At 34.3% G+C, this 18,798-nt stretch overlaps 1 protein-coding gene across 1 annotated transcript; it reads left to right on the forward strand.

The window, feature by feature from the left end:
- Positions 1-13: 13 nt before the first annotated feature.
- LOC141692996 (derlin-1) lies at positions 14-4,555 on the forward strand. Its single transcript, XM_074497974.1, has 7 exons — positions 14-207; positions 1,274-1,409; positions 1,890-1,963; positions 2,086-2,179; positions 3,197-3,325; positions 3,439-3,599; positions 4,271-4,555. Exons 1-7 carry the CDS (start codon positions 191-193, stop codon positions 4,380-4,382), a joined length of 723 nt encoding a protein of 240 aa, XP_074354075.1. The 5' UTR covers positions 14-190; the 3' UTR covers positions 4,383-4,555.
- The last annotated feature ends 14,243 nt before the right edge of the window (positions 4,556-18,798 follow it).

Genomic DNA, 18,798 nt, shown 5'->3' on the forward strand with positions numbered 1-18,798 from the left:
TCATTTGGAATTGTCCAGCCACCAAACCTCAACTTCAGTTACGTATTACAACCAATCACAATCCAATCCACCATTTAATTATCAAATTCAGTTCGAACAAATTAATCAATTAATAAATAAATATATATTCAGTTCATTTCTTCTTCAATAAGTTTGTTTTAACTCGTTCAAATCAGATCGCGCAACAATAATGTCTTCTCCTGGCGAGTAAGCTCTATTTTCTCTTCAATTTCTTACACTGTGTGTTTTTATGTGTGTATATTTTGTGCAGTTTAATTTGATTGTAATTGCAATTTTTAAGTTCATTGTTAAGTTTTTTTAATTAGGTTTTCATTGTTATGAGTTGTGATTAGTGTAATTGAAGTAGTATTAGAGCTTTAGCCTGATTATTGAATGTTGAATATTCGATAAGTCCCGACAAATAGGTAGGCTGCTTGATGTTGAAGCCGGTTATGCTGTGTGTTTTGAATTGAATGATACGAGTTTGTAATGTGATGTTAAGTTACGAGTTACTTCGATTATTTAGTTATTTTTTTTGTTGAGTTATATTTGTGAATTGGAAGTTGAGATTTTAGAGTATTCTGTAAGTTTATGATTAGTAATATTTGGAGCGGTTTGAGAATGGTGGAAGTATGGAATTCTATTTAGTCTGATTTAAATGAAACTGTAGTGGAATTCGTGATGCGCTATACGTTATGCGTTACTTGATGTGTGTCATTTTACTTTAGTGTGGAGGTGTATTCATGAAGTGAAAGTTACGATTTTGGAGTAGTTACGAGCAAACGACTTAAGGATGATATTTGTGTAAGAAAGTTAATTAATGAAGGGAAAGGGAGCGAAAGATGTATTTTATGCTGGCAAGTTTAATCTCTTTTTACTAATTTGAAATTGAGGGTTTGAGGAGAGGATAGCAATAAGAAAACCGCACATGGTAGATGGACGCTAGTACAATATTCCATAGATTGTGATGCAATTAATAGTTTATATATGCAAGTTAGATAATATTGTATACAATCTGATAGCTCTTTACTTGAGTAGAATTTGTATGTCTAACCTCTTGGTATTCCTAGTAGCTCTTGTCGAACATTGGCAGGGACACTAAGGAGACTTTCTTCTGATTGAAATTAGTAATATAAGAGGTTCTCAATAGGAAAAGATAAAGTTTTGCAGAGTGTTATTTAACAATTATGGTCTATATAAATAGTTGTGGTTAAATCATGGTAACATTGTTTATGATGTCACCAGGTTTACATTCTTTTTTATTTTTCTCTAGATGGTATAACTCACTCCCACCTATAAGCAAAGCCTATGGAACATTGTGTTTGGCAGCTACTATTGCAGTTCAAATTGGGGTCCTTGCTCCAGGTCATATAGCATTGGCATATCCATTCGTATTTTATCGTTTTCAGGTAGAAATCCAACTCGCTGTGAATTTAATTATCAGCACTAAATGATTGTTCTTGGCTGATTTGTTTTAAAATGTGGACCCTTATTCTGTTTTTTTCTCTTCATGAATTTTGTTGATGGTAAAAGACAATTATCTTGCTATAGATTGTAGAAAGAATACATAAATAAACTAGAGTAATTCCTTTTTTTACTATTTTGAGTCCTATTTGCACTTCTACACTTCATTTCCTTACGAGCTATTATTTATAACAATAGCTTGTGGTAGATAAACAATAGCTTGTGGTAGAAGGATATAAAGTTGAAGGTCTGAGCTTAGTCTTGCTGTTATCGAAGTAGTCTTTACTGGACATTGTAGCTAAAATTGACCCCGGATGTAAGTTCAACTTGGTTGGATACCTGGGGTTTGATTGCATTTTAATATTTCTGCATCACTTCTTGTTTGACATGTGTAGTTATTAATCTTTGGTTAAATTCGCTTTCAGGTATGGAGGCTTTTTACAAACTTTATTTTCCTTGGAGGTTTTTCTATTAATTTTGGCATTCGACTTTTGATGATGTAAGTACTTAGATTTTTTATCGAGTAGAGTATGTATCTACAAAGTTAACGTAGAAATTGGTGGTATTGCCTTGTATTGTGGAGTGACTTATCTTACTTGTGGTTGCTGCTTGATCATTCAGAGCAAGATATGGAGTGCAGTTGGAGAATGGGCCCTTTCAACGGCGCACGGCAGATTTTTTGTGGATGATGATATTTGGATCATTGTCATTACTGGTTCGTAAATTACTTTTTGTGAATTTGTGATTTGTTCAACAGACTCATTTCTGTGTATCTGTTGGGGGTCTACTGGCTAGAATAGCCCTTACAAGGCTACAGCTAAAAACTGTCAACCAACCTGACTACACATGTTGAGTATCTAAATTGTTAATGTTGAGTAGCATTAAGTGCTCTCTCTCTCTCTCTCTCTCTCTCTCTCTCTCTCTCTCTCTCTCTCTCTTGTGTAATTGTCCATCTTCTAATAATTGACTGAATTGGTTTGGGTGCGTAGCATGGGATACAGAAATTCAGCAACTCTACAATATGGAGATTTTGCAAATATTTATATATTAAAAATATAATTTTTTTACATATTTTAAGAGTTTCATTTTAAATTAAACTAACTAGATATTCAATTAAATAATTTCATTATCCTTAATAATGTATATCATTATTACTTGATAACATAAATATTGTATCAAGAATCTACATTAAGTATCTACATTAAAGAAAGGGTTTGTTTCCTTTATTAGAAGATTGTTACTTGGTGACTAAGTTTATGAATTTATTCGTGTGTGGCTATGTAATCTTTTATTATAAGAAAAGAGTTGATTATAATTGAAATTGAGAATTGTTTCTCTCTTGTTATGGGTTGTGATCCTAACAAACCTCTCTTCTGCGGTTGAGAAATCCTAGGGATAGTGATTCTTCTTCAGTTGGATTACCTTATGTGTGGGTTTTCTGCGGCTAACTCACAAATATTTGTCCTTTTTATCATTTTTAACCCTTGTCCTGCATCACTATGCATCTTGTCCGGCGTTGTGTGTCCTTTAATGTATAGCGTATCAGGTTGCAGCAGGTTTCATATCTGAAGGTTCAAGTTTTTTTATTTCATGTTCAGTATCTTAAAGCTTTGTACATTTCCATCAGTTTCAAATTTCAGTTCTTTTTCTGGTGATGGTGTTTTTATTAATTAAATTTGCTAGTTATGTTTCATGTTTGTGTTTTAACATTAGATTGTCGTCTGTATGTTAGGCATTGTCTGCTATCCCCTTTTTCCAATCCTACTTCTTGGGGGTATCACTGGTTTTTATGCTTCTTTATGTGTGGAGTAGAGAATTCCCCACAGGCAACATCAGTATATATGGCCTTGTAACCCTAAAGGTATGCAATTACCACGTCTATTCCCTGTTTCAATACTAGACCCCGGGGTTAAGTTTCAATATTTATTTTTAAATTTGGATGGCTGTTGCATGTTTATGTATTATTATGTGCAGGCTTTCTATTTACCTTGGGCTATGCTTGCTTTGGATGTTATTTTCGGTTCACCACTTGTGCCTGATTTTCTGGGAATCCTTGCTGGACATTTGTATTACTTTTTGACTGTGTTGCATCCGCTTGCTGGTGGAAAGAATATACTAAAGACTCCGGTGTGGGTGTATCCTTTTATTTGGTTACCGAAGAATAATGAGTAACAAATCATAAGTTCATGAATTCCACAAAGTGATACATTACATACATAGCATTTTTTCTTAATATTGAACACACTTACAGTCATCCACCCACCTTTCTCTAACAAGATTTGAACCTGCAACCCCCGTAAATATAGCAAAGTGGCCATTGGTGTTTCCTGCTATGCTGGAATATAATTTGTGGTATGCATCTTTATTCTTCTAACCCTGAAGTTGAAGGTGATTGCATTAGGCATCACTCATCAAGGCCATTGTTGATTTTGAACATTTTAGATATTCACTTACCGCTCATGCTTGCATCATTGATGCATTTAAGGCTCTTTTTATCCAAGGAACAAAAGAAACAAGTATTTGATAGAATACAAGTTATAAGATTCAACTTATTTGTAGGGTCTTTAAGACACTTTCCATGGCTACTCAGTGTAAGGCATTGCACTTTTGACCTGTTTATGTGGTATTAGGCATTGTAATCACTAATCCTGTTTATGTGGTCCCAAAAAATTATCTATGGTCATCGCTAGTTTCATTGCTTAACTAGATGGTGTATATCTCCCCATATTATAGGCTGGACTGCACCAATTAATCCTTCATGGCAGAGTGAACCTGCAAGTTTGTTTTTCTTAACTTGTATACATAGACATAAAATAGTTGCAAGATGGAGAATTGGAGCCCCCCCGACCATTCGTGCGGAACCTGAAAGAAGTGGCAGTGCTGCATTTAGAGGAAGATCTTACCGAGTTGGAGGCTGAAAGCCGAAATCTGTTGAAGCTTTCAGTCATGAGGTCATGGATATATTTCACTTGATAGAATCCTAGGTTTTCTTGTTTTCTACTTTCTGTTTCTCTCTTCGGAAATATACCTGTCAACATAACTGGTTGTACAATTTAAAGATAGTATGAGTTTATAACAAAACATTTTATTAGTTGGCTGACAATCATGACACTTGAGATGTTACCTTGGAGTGTTTAACTCGATAGCAAATGGAATGTTTTTTTTCCTTTTTAGATAAGAGCAGTATTTCTTGTTACTAATAAATACATGAAGCATCACGGCATATTGGAACAGATGTGAACTTGCATATCCAACAGTTACTGATTATTACCAAAATTTGAACGATTCAGTAAAAAAACTCAATAAAGTCGAAAGTCGTTAAAGCTGACAACTCAAAAATTCAGTAAAAATTTGAAGAACTCGTTAAAAATAAAAACTTGATAATCTTGAGCTTTGCTCGTATAATTAACTAGTCGATTTCCAACACAAATTTCAAATTTCGACAATTTCTTAACTTAATTCGAAAAAGAAGTAGCTCATACACAAATTTGATAAGTACAATCTTGAATCGATTCAAATTAGGTTAATGATCAAGTCATCCAGTAAAATGGACGAGATATATCAAGTTGGTCACCGAATTCAAAACAATCTCAAGTTGGTCGCTTATGTAAACTACGAGTACAGTTGATTAGTTTTAGTAAACGTTATTTAATGATAAATTCTTATGTGTTTAGAATACACAAACATATTTTTAACGTCTGTTAAGTTAATGTCGGTTAAATTATATTAACCAGATTTAACCTTGGTTACGTGGATGACGTGAAATTAAAGGATGAAAACATAATTCATTTATACAAATTAAGACATAACATCGACATAAGCTCAATTTGGGGAGAAAACCCTAAAGCTCCTATGTTCAAATTGGAGTTCAACTGGAGTTCGTTTTGGTCGAGAATTGAGTAATCGATATTATCTTGTATCTCTTCATCTAAACCATGCACGTTTAAACATTTTTGGTGTTTATTAAACATGTTGAGTAATGTTAAAGTTTATGTTCAACATCATGATAACTGTGATAGTTCGAAACTCATGTATAAAGGTGGGAAAATAAACGTAATTGAACTTGATCCTGATGAATTTTCATTTAGAGATTTAGAAGATTTTGATAAAAATTTCAAGTATGATATCGAAACCTCTCTTGTTTATTTTAAAACAAATAGTCATGATTTTACTGATGGAGTTTCGATTGTGTATGATGATGTTAGGAAGTTAGTTGATGTATGTATGCCATATGATCGAATACAACTTTATGTTGATCATCTTCTTGATAATTTTGAATGTGAAACAAATCCCGATCAAACTGAGATTTTTCAAAAAACACAAGTGGTAGATGATGATGCAGAAGATAGTGATGATGATTCAGATTATAAAATTGAGACAGATACAGACTCACGTGTGAATTTATTTGATAACTCTAATTTTGTTATTAGTGATGAGGAATTAATAGCTTTTAAAACTCAATCTAGGCTTTTAAGAAGAAATTGAGTAACATGTATGTAGGAACAGTTCCATTGGAGAAATCTAGCATAAATGAGTCAATGAATAGGCCTAACAGTAGAGATGATAGTTATAACAATTGTGAATTGAGGTCAATAAGTAGTTATTCTGAAAATGAAATTAGCAAAAAAGGCTATATTGACGATAATTTGGTGCATGTGAGGAAGAATAAAGAGAGATTGCATAGTAAAAAATGCGTGAATAAGGGAGTATAAAAGTTCATATAGGAATGAGGTTTTTGTGTACGCAAGAATTTAGGTCTATTGTTAGGGAGTATGGAGTGAACGAGGAGGGGAATTTATTTTGTCAAGAATGATGCATTGAGGTGTCAAGTCATTTGTGAGGAAAACCGTCCTTTTTATAATTGTTGTTGCAAGGAAAAGATTCAGAAAATGTGAGAATTAAGACTTTGGTTGATGAACTTTGGTGTTGCAGAATGATTGAATCATCTGTCCAAGAATCAAGAAAAAACTTGATTGGATTATTACAGAGTCCAGAAAATGGAATGCCATATAGGATGGAGCTTAAAAATTTGATGTGAGTAATCTGAAACTAACAACTATCAATATAATTAAATGATATGAGAGACTGAATGAACTCACTTGATAACTTTGTTACATCAGAGCTCTTGTATTTATACCTACAACAGAGCTAATTTACAGCTTGCATATCCCTGATCTACAGCCTACATATCACTTGATCTCAGCCTATCATGTAACCTGATCTCAGCCTATCATATCCCCTGATATCAATTGATATTATTTGATACAATCTCCTAATTACAACACATAATTCCCATATTTACCTCCTAGATTTACATTAAAGGTTATATTGTTTATACTCCCCCTCAAACTTATGTTTGTTGAACCATTAGTTTGCTGATGAAAAAATTGTGTCGGCTCTTCGTTTGGGATTTTGTAAAGAAATCAGCAAGTTGTTCTTTGGAGGAAATACGAGGTAGACTGGTATCACCATTTTCAAATTTTTCCCGAACAAAATGGCAATCAACTTCAATGTGTTTTGTTCTTTCATGAAAAACAGGATTACTTGCAATTTTTACTGCACTTTCGTTGTCGCAGAATAACGGTGTGGGAGAATGAAGCTGAATATTAAAGTCATTTAATAGTAGTCTTAGCCAAACAACTTCACTACACGTGGATGACATAGCTCGATATTCATCTCCAGTCGATGATTTGGATACCATGGATTGTTTCTTTGTTTTCCACGAAAGAAGTGAACTCCCCAAAAATATACAGTAGCCAGTAGTAGATCTGCGTGTGTCTGGGCAACCGATATAACTAGCATCAGAAAAGGCACACAAATCTAAAGGACTAGTATTTGAAAAGAACAAGTCACAAGCCGGAGTTGAACGAAGATAACGTATAATGTGATGAACCGCCGTTAAGTGTAGTCTGCGAGGATCCGAAACAAATTGACTCACAAGTTGAGCGGCATGGGCAATATCTGGACGTGTCACGGTGAGGTAGACCAAACTCCCAACGATGCTTCGATAAAGGGTCGGATCTCAGATTGGAGAGCCATCTATTTTACTGTATGTAACATTTAGCTCAAGAGGAGTATCCACAATTTTATCATCAGTAAGACCTGCCATTTCAATGATGTCACGAGTATATTTTTATTGACTAACAAAATAGACCTAAGCATTTCTAGAGATTTCTAAGCCAAGAAAGTAAGATGCAAGACCAAGGTCTTTCATTTGAAAAGAGTTCCTGCAAGATATTCTTTAGATTCTGTACACCTTGGTGATCGTTACTCGTGATTAAGATATCATCAATATAGATGAGTGTGAAGGTAGTTCCTGCTGATGTAGAAGGTATAAATAAAGAGTGATCATTGTGACTTTGACGATATCCGGCTTTTTGTAACACCCCTTTTAACTTAAAAAACCAAGCTCGAGGGGATTGTTTTAATCCATATATTGCCTTTTTCAATTTACAAACCATGTTTGGTGGAACTGATAATCCAGGAGGACGCATGTATATTGTTTCAGAAAGATAACCATTTGGGAAGGCATTCTTAACGTCCATTTGGTAGATATCCCAATTGCGAATTGCTGAAACAACTATCAAAGTACGCACGATGGTCATTTTGGCAACTGGAGCGAACGTTTCAGCATAATCGATGCCATATTTTTGTTTATAGCCTTGAGCTACGGGGCGTGCCTTATACCATTCTAAATAACCATCAGACCTTAACTTTAATGAGTAAACCTATCTGCATCCTATAACCGGATGATGTAGAGGCTTAGGAAGAAGCTCCCATGTCTGATTTTGGTGTAAGGCCTTTAATTCATCCTGCATAGCATTACTCCACTCAGCACTATCTGCAACTTGTTTATATGAATTAGGAATAACATAGGAATCAAGTGTTGATAAAAATGAAAACCGATCAGGTGGTTTTGTGTTACGAGAGGAGCGCCTTGGAGGCGGTGATGGTGGTGATGGAGGGGGTGGAGAAGGTGTACTAGGAGATGAGTTGTTACCTGTATCCGGAGTCCGTGATTGAGGAGCCATTGGAAGGGGAACTCTTGCTCGACGTTGATATGTAATGATACCCTGCACATGAGGTGGGAACGTTGATAGAGGAACATAATGCTTAACATTTGGTGTAGAGTTAGGAATGGAAGAGTTAAAATATGTCATATTTTCAAAAAATATAACATTCCTTGAAATTCTCATTCTCTTGCCTTCCCAATCATAACAACGATATCCTTTTTCTGTTTCTGAATATCCAAGAAAGATGCACTTAACATATTTTGCTTCTATCTTCGAATGCTCGGATTTGGGAAGAAGGACATAACACGTACAACCAAAAACACGAAGCTTTCCGTAATCAGGTGGATAACCAAATAACTTTTCTAGTGGAGATATGTTACCAAGCACATGAGTTGGTAAACGATTGATCAAGTACGTAGATGTTGCCACACTTTCTGCCCCGAACGTCTTTGGTAAACCAGCATGGATGCGAAGAGCGCGCGATGTCTCAATTAGGTGTCTATGTTTTCTCTCGAAGACACCGTTTTGCTGGGGTTGATGAGGATAACTTTTCTGATGAATAATTCCTTCAGTAGCTAAAAAGTATTCAAACTCCTTTGAAATATATTCACCACCAGAATCTGTACGAAGAATCCTAATTTTCTGGTTAAACTGTGTTTGCGCCATAACATGAAAATATTTAAATACTTGCGAGACTTCAGATTTGTGGCGTAAAAAATATGTCCAAGTGTAACGTGACCAATCGTCAATAAATACAACATAATAAAAATTTTCCACTTAGTGAGCCTACACGAGATGGTCCCCAAACATCAGAGTGAACAATATCAAAAGCTGAGACATCATTATTTATTTTCTTAGGAAATGTTAAAGTATGTGCTTTAGAGAGTGCACATTCCTCGCATGTTTTATCAATTTCAGAATTATGATCAATCTTATATGTCAAAGCATTAGAGGAAAACATGGAATTCAAAACAAAAGCATGAGGATGGACAAGATGATTATGCCAAAGTCTCCACAATTGATTAGCTTTATTTACTTCAACAGCAGAAGGAGCAAGAAAACAATTCGGTGAGCTAGATGTAGGTGTGCTTGAAGGTGAAGGAATTTACGGACAAGCGGAAGCATGATATAATAATTATTACGTAAAATCATGTATCGCACATATAGAAAAAACATATAAAATCAAGGGAGCGGAGAAATCGTAATCATACCTTGAAAATCGAAGCTTTATAACAATGGATGCTAGCAGTTGCTACTCAGAGTGTGAAGCACTCTACTGGTATCCACCAAAAATAATCCTTCGATGAAACTTTTATAAAGATGAAGCTTTATAAAAGTGGTGCCCTTTTCTTTTGAGAGGGAGAAAGAGATGAAGAAGAAGGAGAGGGTGGAAACTTAGTTTTCACAAAAACACAAGTGCATACCAAAACCCTTCTCATCTCATTCTTTGTATATGGCTCACTAGGTTTTCATATAATTAATCTATCAATATATATTATTATATAAATCCCACACTTTATCTTATAAATTTTTTAAATAATAATTAAAACTATTTTAATCATTATTATGTTTCTAAACTCTTTAGAAAATAACTTGCTCTCTCAAAATACCTTCATCAATAAATTAATCTTTTTATGGTGTGACCCTGTAGGTTCAATATTAAGTCGGTTATAGAAATAAATAATAATAAACCCTCCTATTTATTATTTATATGAATTCTAAAATTCATTAAATATAATTAACTGATTAATTATATTTATTCTACATTGTGAGTGATGCTTCTCAACATATCACGACTATCCGGATAATATGAATTCACTGCTTAGAATACCAAGAACCTGTCAGTGAATAGTTACCGTACAATGAATTCCTTCTACCCTTATAATATCCTGATTAAATACAAGACATAGATATCGTGTCAAGCCTATCAAATTTAATCATATGATTTCTTATTCATAATACAAATTTCATACTAATGCAAATTAGAAACTCCTTTCTAATTTCATACACTCTGGCCAGAGATTCCAGAACTCGCATACTAAGAATAACATAGGATATTCTCTTCCTATACTGGAAGGGGTAGATTCTCTATTGACGTTAACTATCTCCACACACAAATCCCTATGCCCAGAATAGACCTAATGGATATCCTTGAGACTAAGGACTAAACCAAAGCACATTTCATTATATACAAGATAACTTTAACGATCTCAAGTCTAAGGACACTTGTACAACTATCACTCAGTGAATAACTATTGACACGTGAGTAATATGCATTAGTTGTCCAACTTATCGAGTCATATTCAGTGAACTTATTCCCTATTAAGCACCTAAATACTAGCTATAGTGTCACCACACAAATGCCTATGAGAACAGACATCCTCCTGAAGGGAGCAAGCATAGTATGTACCAATCTTTGCGGATTCACTAACTTTTGATTAGTTATCCTATGATCAGGAACTGTTTAAGTCTAAAGTTATCATCTTCTAGATCTCACTATTACAATCTCATTATAATTCTAGAATCGTTACTCTAAACTATGGAACATCTTTTTCAAAACACTTTAAATAGATAAAGCCCATAATAAAACCAAAACAGGTATTTTATTAATATTAATGAAATCAAATAAGAATACAATAAAGTTCTTCCTAACTCATCATACATGATTGGATTTAGGACAAACACTTTCAATCTCCCACTTGAACTAAAGCCACTCACCCTGGTATCTAATACCCATCTTCTCTTTATGACGATCAAAGTGAATTTGAGACAATGACTTTGTGAGTGGGTCCGCTACGTTGTTATGTGTGTCAACTCTCTCAATCTTGACATCTCCTCTTTCAATGATTTCCCTAATCAGATGAAAGTGTCGCAAAACATGTTTAGAATTTTAATGAGACCTAGGTTCCTTGGCTTGTGCTATTGTTGCGTTGTTATCACAATACAACACAATAGGCTCCTCAATGCTTGGAACAACTCCCAACTAAGAAATAAATTTTCTCATCCAAACGGCTTCTTTTGCAGCCTCACTTGCAGCTATATACTCTGCTTCCGCTGTGGAGTCAGCCGTTGTAGACTGTTTGGAGCTCTTCCAACTAATCGCACCGCCATTCAGAGTAAACACATACCCTAACATGGATTTGATATCATCACTTTCTGATTGAAAACTAGAGTCAGTATAACCCTCTATTTTCAACTCAGATCCACCAAAAAACAAGAAAAATATCCTTAGTCCTTCGCAAGTACTTAAGGATGTTCTTCACTGCTTTCGAGTGGTCTTCTCCTGGATCGGGCTGATATCTGCTTGTCACACTAACCGAGTAAGCAACATCAGGCCTAGTACATAACATCGCATACATGATAGATCCTATTGTTGAAGCATAAGGAATCTTACTTATACGCTATATTTCCTCAGGTGTCTTAGAAGACATCCTTTTGGAAAGGGATGCTCCATGGCTCATTGGTATGAGACCTCTCTTGGAATTTTCTGTGCTAAACCTTTTAAGCACTTTCTCGATGTATGTACCCTTGGTAAAACCTATCATTCTTCTAGATCTATCTCTATAGATCTTCATACCGAGAATGTAGGATGCTTCTCCCAAGTCCTTCATAGTGAAGTTTTTCGATTGCCACCCTTTGACTGATTGTAGCATCAGTATTTCATTTCCTATAAGAAGTATGTCATCCACATACAGTACAAGAAATGTTATCGCGCTCCCACTAACCTTCTTGTAGATACATGGTTCATCTACATTTTTGATAAAACCGAACTCTTTGACTGTCTCATCAAAACGGATGTTCCATCTACGAGAAGCTTGCTTTAATCCATATATGATTTGTAGCAGCTTACACACTAGGTGTTCATTCCCTTTGGTAACAAAACCCTCTGGCTGTGTCATTATATACACTTTCTCTTCAAGTTTCCCGTTGAGAAAGGCCGTTTTGACATCCATTTTCCAGATCTCATAGTCGTAGTAAGCAACAATCGCAAGCAAAATCCGAATTGATTTCAACAGGGCTACAGGCGAAAAAGTTTCATCAAAGTCAATCCCTTGCCTTTGTCTGAATCCTTTTGCCACGAGCCTGGCCTTATAGGTCTCCGCCTGGCCGAGTCAATATTACTCATAGCCTCATTATAGGTCATAGGGTCGTCATCATCAATGAATGACAAGGCCATAATACCTCTCAGGTTGGCGAGACACTCTCCCTGACCTACGAATGGGTTGTTCCATAGAAGGTTGTTCAGTCTGTACATGTATTTCCTCTTTAACCGTAGTAGTTTGCGCTTCTTGAACTTCATTAAGTTCTATTTTGCTCCCACTGTTTCCTTCAAGGATAAACTGTTTTTCCAAAAAGGTAGCATGTCTGGAGACAAATACCCTATGATCGGTGTAAAAGTAATACCCCAAAGTCTCTTTAAGATATCCCACAAATCTACATTTTATGGATCGAGATTCCAGCTTATCAGGGTCAACTTTCTTGATATAAGCTGGACATCCCCAAACCTTAACGTGTTTAAGACTCAGTTTCCTTTCTTTCCATATCTCATATGGAGTTTGAAGAACAGATTTAGAAGGCACCTTATTTAGTAAATATGCCGAGGTTTCCAATGCATAACCCCAAAAGAAATACTGGAAGATCTGCATAGCTCATCATGGACCGAACCATGCTAACAAAGTTCCATTTCTCCTTTCAGATACCCCATTCAACTGTGGAGTATATGGAGGAGTCCACTGAGAGACTATACCATTTTCTTTGAGATAATCTAGAAACTCTCCATTCAAGTATTCACCACCTCGATCTGATCGAATGGTGTTAATACTATGTTTGGTTTGTTTCTCCACTTTATTTTTATATTCTTTGAACTTTTCAAAGGCTTCAGACTTGTGTTTCATCAAATACACATATCTAAATCTAGATCGATCATCTATAAAAGTAATGAAGTATGAAAATCCACCCATGGCTTGCGTAGACATTGGTCCACATACATCTGTGTGTACCAATCCTAGCAAATCTGCAGCCCTCTCTCCATGTCCACTAAATGGAGATTTGGTCATTTTACCCAATATACAAGTCTCACATGTAGGATATGATTCAAAATTAAAGGGGTCAAGTAACCCTTCCTTATGTAATGTCCACAGTCTATTTTCACTAATATGACCAAGTTTGCAGTGCCATAAATTGGTAAAATTTTCATCATCCCTTTTTCTTTTATTAGTATGTTCAATTTGTAGTGAATTATGCTCTACATCACATACATATGGACCATTATTTAAAATACCACTACCATAAAGAACGTTATCTCTAAGAATTGAACATTTATTATTCTGAATAACAAACAAAAATCCAGCCAAGTCTAACATGGGAATAGAAATGATATTCCTCACAATCGATGGAACAAAATAACAATTATTTAAAATAATTGTCTTGCCCGTAGGCGTATCTAAATCAAATGATCCTACAGCTTCAGCAGCAATTCTTGTTACATTTCCCATTCGTAGAATCACCTCCTCTTTCTCGAGAGTCCTACTTCTCCTTAGTCCCTGCAACGAATTGCAAATGTGAGAACCACAGGCGGTATCTAATCCCCAAGTATAAAAATGATTTAGTGACATATTCACTTGAATCATGAACATACCTGAATCAGAAGCGACAGTCTCACTACCCTCCTTCTTCTTCAATTCTACAAGGTAAACCTTGCAGTTCCTCTTCCAGTGCCCCACCTTGTTATAGTGGAAGCAAACAACTTTGCTCTTGGGGTCTTCAGCTTTTGGTGGAATCGGCTTTTTCTCACCTACTTTCTTCTTCTTCTTGGGAGGGTTCCTCTTCCTTTTTTTAGAATTAGAACCTTCACCAATTAGAAGAACAGAACTCTTCTTAGAGGGAAAATTTGATTCCACAGTCTTTAACATGTTGTGGAGTTCAGCCAGGCTAACATCCAGCTTATTCATGTGAAAGTTCACAATAAACTGCGAAAACGAACCCGAAAGTGATTGCAAGACCAAGTCTTGAGTCAGCTCCCCATCCATGACAAAACCAAGTTGTCCAAGACGTTCAATCAAATTGATCATCTTAAGTACACGGTTATTCACAGATGATCCCTCAGACATCATACAGCCGAATAGCTCCATCGATATCTCATATCGAGATGTCCTCCCTCCCACATCATACAACTCTTATAGATGCGTTAAGATAGTGTGAGCATCCATATGCTCATGCTGCTTCCATAGCTCAATGTTCATGGAAGCTAGCATGATACATTGAGCAACATTTGTATCATCTATCCACTTACGATACACAACATATTCATCATTATGTGCATCATCAGCATGTTCAACAGGCTTAGGTGAGTCAAACACATATTCCAGCTTCTCAACCCTGAGAACAATTCTCAAGTTTCGAAGCCAATCGGCAAAATTAGGACCAGTTAATTTGTGAGCATCTAGTATACTCCAGAGTGATAGTGCAGAAGACATAATGTATATAGTAAATCTGTAAATGATAAATACATAACAACACTTAGTAAATATTCAATTACATTTCAAAACACTATATGAATCGGGTCTTTATTCATAAGTGGCTCCCACTAGTTTATCTAATTTATACAACCCCCTAAGTGAAAAATTAAGCATTCATAATGCTAGTGGGAATAGGGATCATGCATTCCATAACAAAACCTCGGCTGTAGCACGAAATGCCATATGATGTTCAATAGACAGACAACTATTGTCAATTACATCTTATGTTATTCCCTAATAAAAATTTAGCCTCTTGAATTATTTGAGTCACGGCTGTAGCACGACAAACTCAATATTCTAAGTCAAGTCTAACCCAACATTTCATACAATTGAATCAGTCTCTAACGGTCCACGGCTGTACCACGTAATAACCATTAGATTCCAATTCATTGTACACATCTCTATGCAATAGACAAGTATTTCTTATTTCAAAATCAAAGCCCTCGGATGTAGCACGAAAAGACAATGATTCAAAAATGAGAACTACTTTCTACCATGTTGGAAGGCTATGACCGACACAAGCCCGTTGTGTCATTGGCCAATTAGTACTTGATATTATTTAATTTTAGAGGGATTATATTATTTTACAATCATAATCATATTATAAAGAGATTCTTCCTTTTAAATTAAATATTTTAAATCAATAATCGATAATTGTATGATTCCCAGATCGGGGGGAGCACTGTCAAGAGGCGTCACTTAATACCCCTTTCTTACATATCGAAATCCGTTTTTAACAGAATCATCCTTTTTCTCAATATTAAAAATTCATATTTAATTACGTGTTTCACAAACACAAGAATCTCATGATTGTATTCATAATATTATTGTTAAGGCAAGAAACGATTCATATTCTAGATTTTCTAGAGTACGCCTTATTTTGATTTAAGTTCACCTAAATCTATCATCGCATGATAAACATCGGCATATATCTCATATATAAAAATAAATAAATAAACAAGTAAGCATGCAAGAAATATCATGTCAGACATTGATATATATTGACGTATGGGTTTATTATAGTATTTAAAAACAATTAAAACAATTAAAACAAGATTTAAAACACTTTCGCGAATATAAACAGTTCAAAACTATTATATAAATCCCAAAAAAAAACTGACGAATTCATTTATTGTAGTATTAATAATAACTATTATTATTGTCATTATTGGCCCCTTTTTTAACTGTTATTACATTTATGTCCCAAAAAAAACTGACAAATACATTTACTATAGCAACAATTACAAGGTCAGCCAATGGATGGAAGCAAATATTAAATTCATATTTATTCACATGCATAATTATTTCATAAATTTTAATTAAAACAATTTTAAAAAAAATTATAACAAATAATCTACATATCACAAAATTATGAATAACAATACCTAGATGATCTACAACACTTGTAGAACCTAGATCAGTGGTCAAAATCCAATATAAAAATTATTTCAAATTAATTCATAATTAAATCTAAATAAACTTGCAAAAATTATAATAAATCTATACATGCATAAAAAAAATCTGAATTTTTTTATATGAATCTCTATATGCAGAACCTGGCTCCGATGCCAATGAAGGAATTTACGGACAAGAGGAAGCATGATATAGCAATTATTCCGTAAAACCATGTATCGCACATATAGAAAAAATATATAAAATTAAGGGAGCAGAGGAATCGTAATCATACCTTGAAAATCGAAGCTTTATAACAATGGATGCTAGCAGTTGCTCCTCAGAGTGTGAAGCAATCTACTAGTATCCACCAAGAATAATCCTTCGATGAAACTTTTATAAAGATGAAGCTTTATAAAAGTGGTGCCCTTTTCTTTTGAGAGAGAGAGATGAAGACGAAGGAGAGGGTGGCAACTTAGTTTTCACAAAAACAAAAGTGCATACTAAAACCCTTCTCATCTCATTCTTTATATAGGGCTCACTAGGTTTTCATATAATTAATATATCAATATATATTATTATATAAATCTCACACTTTATCTTATAAAATGTTTAAATAATAATTAAAATTATTTTAATCATTATTATTTTTCTAAACTCTTTAAGAAACAACTTGCTCTCTCAAAATACCTTCATCAATAAATTAATCTTTTTTATGGTGTGACCCTGTAGGTTCAATATTAAGTCGATAGTAGAAATAAATAATAATAAACCTTCTATTTATTATTTATATGAATTCTAAAATTCATTAAATATAATTAACTGATTAATTATATTTATTCTACATCGTGAGTGATGCTTCTCAACATATCGTGACTATCCGGATAATATGAATTCACTGCTTAGAATACCAAGAACCTGTCAGTGACTAGTTATCGTATAATGAATTCCTTCTACCATTACAATTAACTGATTAAATACAAGACATGGATCTCGTGTCAAGCCTATCAAATTTAATCATATGATTTTTTATTCATAATGCAAAGTTCATATTAATTCAAATTAGAAACTCCTTTCTAATTGAAGGGTTTTTTCTAGCACATAAACGCAACGAAAACAGTAATTAAAATGTCAAAAATCAGAATTTCCGAAACCCACCACACGAACCATGCGAAAAACATATATTTAATTTGTAGATCAGATTGTTTACCTTAAGAAGTTTTACCAATTAGTTGACTAATGAAGATCTAAAGTTTGTTCAATCACCACGCATCCCGCTTTCACGATCAACGCTCTATCCATATCCACACGAATGCTTAAACTCAAGGATTGGATGTGTACTAGCACAAACTCGTTTCTTCTTGCTCTCTCTATCTTCTCTCTTGGTGGCTAGGGTTTTAGTAAAGTCTTTTTCACCAAAAATCAGCCACACAAGAGATGTTATGTAGAGAGTAGAAAAACAAATTATAACTCTTAACTAATTAGGAGTTATTATTAATTCAAAATTCCTATTTGTATTTTAATTAAGTCTCACTTAATAATTTAACAAATAAATTTCATAATTAATATTAGTAAATTTGAATATCAATATTTATCTAATTAATTAAGTCATACTTAATTAATATTATAAATAATTCGAATTACTTTAATATAATTTAAATCCAATTTAAATTAAATAATCATTCAAGCATTCTTAGTGTGTGACCCTATAGGTTATTATTACGTTGACAACGAATTTTAAATCAAATTTAAAATCGTAAATAATGAGCGACATCTAGTAATGCATCATTACTACCCAAGTAATAATAATTGAATCGGTGATCGATTAAACCTTTTGTGAATAGTATACAATGTGTTGTGCAAGATATGCCTGTATCATAACAAGACTAAGTCATATTGACAACCCTAAGATTAGTTGTATTGTAACCTTAATCTGTAATTTATACTTGTAACACTTAATGTCTGTAAAATGTAAATGGAGCAGACTGAAGCATTTTTCCCTAAACAGTGTCAAGCCTAAGAGTTCTATCTGGAAGAAGATCAAGAAGGTCATGCCTCAGAAGAATTATGAAGAAGCTTGGAGTTGAATAATTCCGTTTGGTGAAAAACATTCTAAGTCAAGATCTCTACAAGTCACAGAATTAGTGTTATAGAGAAGTCATTCGAGAACTCAGAAAGACCTATCGAGAACTCAGGAATTGTCTATCGAGAACTCAGGAAATGCTATTGGAGATATCGATAAGTCAGATACCCATTCGAGAACTCAGAGATATCGACAAGTATACATTCATTAGAGAACTCTAAGTTATCGATAAACCAAAGTCCATTAGAGAACTCTGAGTTATCGATAAACCAAAATTCACTAGAGAACTCAGAGTTGTCGATAAGTCAAGTCAACAATGAAGTTTCAG

The sequence above is a fragment of the Apium graveolens genome, chromosome 10, assembly GCF_009905375.1.
Source record: "Apium graveolens cultivar Ventura chromosome 10, ASM990537v1, whole genome shotgun sequence".
Taxonomy (NCBI): Eukaryota; Viridiplantae; Streptophyta; class Magnoliopsida; order Apiales; family Apiaceae; genus Apium; species Apium graveolens.